General features: G+C 51.4%; 1 protein-coding gene across 1 annotated transcript; it reads left to right on the top strand.

The window, feature by feature from the left end:
• The first annotated feature begins 2606 nt into the window (after positions 1-2606).
• On the top strand, positions 2607-3302 carry LOC125554267 (uncharacterized). The gene has a single exon (XM_048717840.2). It carries the CDS (start codon positions 2758-2760, stop codon positions 3115-3117), a length of 360 nt encoding a protein of 119 aa, XP_048573797.1. The 5' UTR covers positions 2607-2757; the 3' UTR covers positions 3118-3302.
• The last annotated feature ends 674 nt before the right edge of the window (positions 3303-3976 follow it).

Below are 3976 nucleotides of genomic sequence, written 5' to 3'. Positions count from 1 at the left end.
ACCACCGCCATCTTGCCGCCAGGGAACCAAAAGCTTCCCACCCCCGCTCCCCCCGACACAGCAGCGACCGCGACCAAGAAGCCGCCTCGCTGCCCCGACAAGATCCTCACCGGCACGCTCGTCGGACGCCGGCAGGGCAGGTAGCTGGTCCGTGTGCGCCGTGACTCCCTTCATTGACGTCTGAAAGTTGTTCGACAGTTTGCCAAGGTACAAAATGGACTCCGCTGACGAGTTCTTTTTTCACAATTTCCTTTGTGACTCCGACGATCCGTGGTCCGATGACGAGGAGGAGATCTTGGCTGCTTTGTTGGTCCATCACCACCTCAATAGCCAGCGCCTGGAGTTTCGTGGCTCCATTCCGGGCCACCTTCCGGCATTGAATCGCAATCGAGAGAGTGGGCATTTCCTTCTTTGGAAGGACTACTTTTACACGACAAATCCGTTGTTCAAACATCAGAAATTTCGCCGTTGTTTCCGTATGAGTAGGCATCTTTTCAACCGTATTAGAAAGGGGTGGTCGGCTATGATGACTATTTCGAGTGCAAAGAGGATGCCGTTGAAAAGATTGGTTTCTCCTCTTATCAAAAATGCACTGTCGCCATCCGAATGCTTGCATACGAAGTGCCCGGTGATCTCATTGACGAGTACGTCCGTATGGCGAGTCTACATGTCTAGACTCCATGTATAAGTTCTGCATGGCTGTTATTGCTGTGTTTGACCCTGAGTACTTGAGAGAGCCGACTCCTAAAGATATAACCTATTTGTTGGCGATGAATGCCGGCAGGGGCCTCCCAAGGATGCTTGGCAGCATAGACAGCATGCATTGGGAGTGGAAGAACTGCCCTTCAGCTTGGCAAGGGCAGTATAAGGGCCATGTCGAGGCTTGCACTATCATACTTGAGGCCGTGGCGTCTCAAGATCTCTGGATCTGGCACTCTTTTTTGGCATGGCCGGATCATACAATGATATCAACGTGCTTCAACGCTCACCGATGTTTGCTAAGCTTGCCGAAGGCAACAGCCCACCGGTGAACTTTACTATCAACGACCACAACTACGACAAAGGATACTACCTGGGTGACGGTATCCATCCTGAGTGGACCACTACTGTGAAGACAATCCCCAACCCTGTCGGAGAGAAGAGGAAAAGATTTGCCCAAGAGCAAGAAAGTGCTAGGAAGGACGTCGAGCGTGTCTTTGGTGTTTTGCAATCTCGATGGGGCATTGTTCGGTATCTTGCTAATACTTGGAGCACGCAGAAACTGTGGGAGGTGATGACTGCTTATGTGATCATGCACAATATGATCGTAGAAGATGAGCGCCCGAAACGTCTGTACGATCAAGGATTTCAGTTTCAGGGTGAGAATGTTGTGCCTGAGCATGGAGGAGTGACAATGTTTGAACAGTTCACCCAATTTCATCATGACATGCGTTATTGGAAAATTCACATGCAACTGTAAAATGATTTGGTTAAGCATATGTGGGCTCATATTGACGACCAATAGATGTATCTTTTTTATTCGACTTGCAAAACTATGTGAGACATATTTACTTTTATTCGGCTTGTAAAACTATGCTATTTATTTGGTTGAAACTATGCTATTTACTCCCTTCGTCCCAAAATAAGTATTTCAACTTTGTACTAGCTTTAATACAAATTTGTACTAAGCTCAAGACACTTATTTTGGAACGGAAGAAGTATTTGGTTGTGGACTATATGTTTGCTTGTGAAATAATGCAAAAGTTGTGTGTGAAATAATGCAAAATTTATGCTATAGGATGAAAAAGAGCGGTTAGCCGGCCACGGGTCGGCGCATTGGACATACTACCGATCCAAATCTTAAACCAACCGGACGCAGGAAGGACGGCCGATCGAAATAGACAAAAAAAACAAACAAATGCGTCCTTCGTTTGGACTTGTGGTTGGATGCACCTCCCTTGCGGATGTATCGACAGCCCGTTGCTGGATCCCGCGAGGCCCCTCGCTTCATACAGCTCATGTGGACCTCGCACGCCAGGCTTTCGCCAGCGGAAGCAGAGGCCGTAGCCCGGTCCGGTTTAACATCCTGTGCAGTAGCCAGTACTGTACATGAGCCGCTGTAGCCACCGTGCGAACGCGGCCCAGCCGTATACGCCCGGAACAGTGCGACCGTTCACATGAATTTGTCCAGACAAACAAACGGTCGATCACATGGCCGGCGAACCCACAATATTCGCGAATCATCCCGCCGCCCGAGATGGGGACCACGTATATAACTTTTTGTCGTGCAAGTCTGTCAGGACGACAGCACCTCCTCCCGGCCGTTGAACGACGGGAACCTACCACAACGGCTAGTCGGCGCCCGTCCGGCCGACCCACCGCCCCAACGGTCACGTCCATCCCAACGGGTAGTCCCGATTGCATCCGCCGCGTCCGTTGGCGATCCAACGCTCCACATGGCCCCCGAGCTAGCCGTTGGACCCCGGGTCGGCGCCGCTAACGGTAACCCTGCACTGACAGGCATCCTGGTCTCGTCCCAGAGTGTCTCGCACGACGCCGCGTGACAGCGACCCCGCCAATGACGCGCCATTAGCTAAACCCTTGCTTCCCCCGCTATAAATGGCGGCCTCCCCCTCGCTCCAACTCACAACTCGCAGCGCACCACACCTCTCCCTCCCACAGCTTCTATACAGAGCCAGAGCACTCCGTCCGTCGTCGCCGCCTACTGTCTCTTCTAAAGCTTAGCCAGCTTCCCCTCCGTCCACCAGCACCAACCAAATGGCTCGCTTCGCCGTGGTCGCCGCCATCGTCGCGCTCCTGGCCATCACCGCGGCCGCGCAGGGCCCCATGCCGGCGCCCAAGATGGCCCCGCTGCCGGCGGCCCCGACGAGGTCGCCCCCGGTCGCCACGCCTCCGACCGCATCGGCGCCGTCCCCGATGGCCTCTCCCCCGGCCCCGCCCACCGACGCCCCCACCGGCGCTCCTTCCGCGATGACACCCTCCGCGGTCGCCGGAGCACCCGCGGGCGCGCCCGCCGGCGCGCCCAGCGGCACCACGCCCGCCAGTTCCGCGGTCTACGCCTCCTCCGTCAGCTTCGTCGCCGTGGCCGGTGCCGTCGCCGCCGCCGTCATGTTCTAGATGCATGCAGCGGTCCTCGCTCGACCGCCGCGGGAGTGCCACTCTGTTTTATTAGCGCTGTTGTTCATACAACGAGATTCATTTTTAGAGGCTGCGGAGAGAGTGACATGACATGACCTTGCCATGTTATCTTGCTACATACTGTACGCTCCAGATCATTATTAATGGAATTCTTTCATTTGTTACATTTGTCTCCTCTCCTGGGTGTCCTCTCTGCTTTATTACAAGTCGAGAAACTTTTCAGTCAGTGTGGTCAAATGCGGCGTGTGCGTGTTCTTCACGAGATGAATATTTGCTTTCCCTGTTCGTGAAATGCAGGCGTCGTCACATGGTAGCATGAGATGCAGCATAGTAATTTTACTTTTCACCGCGTTTCTTCCCTTTTGAGGTTTGATGCGTCGCTGACAAAAAAATAGTAGGCGGTTCGATGAAGAACACGCAAGTTGGATTTTGCTTACGCACTCAGCACAAGACGTAATATTCGTAGTGAATTTTTTTAGCGAAATATTATTGATTTCTTGGAGTGAAACTTGTTTCAATCAACAACGGTGGATGCAAAAAACAGAGCATTTCCTTTGTGAGTGTTGATTTATCATGAATGAAAAAGAACAATTTTCTAAAAATGAAAAAGAACAATTAGCAAGCAAACTACATCAAAATGGTATGCACAAGATAGTCCACGTATATTCGTAGTGAATTCTTTTAGCGAAATATTATTTAGATTTCTTGGAGTGAAACTTGTTTCGATCAACAACGGTGGATGCAAAAAAACAGAGCATTTCCTTTGTATAAAAGCATGCTTTTGAATCGTGAGTGCTGATTTATCATGTGCTATGAAACTGGTCTCAGAAAAAAGAAC

The sequence above is a fragment of the Triticum urartu genome, chromosome 4A (assembly GCF_056163025.1).
Source record: "Triticum urartu cultivar PI428250 chromosome 4A, HENAU_Tu73, whole genome shotgun sequence".
NCBI lineage: Eukaryota > Viridiplantae > Streptophyta > Magnoliopsida > Poales > Poaceae > Triticum > Triticum urartu.
This window is presented reverse-complemented; position numbering and strand designations above follow the sequence as displayed.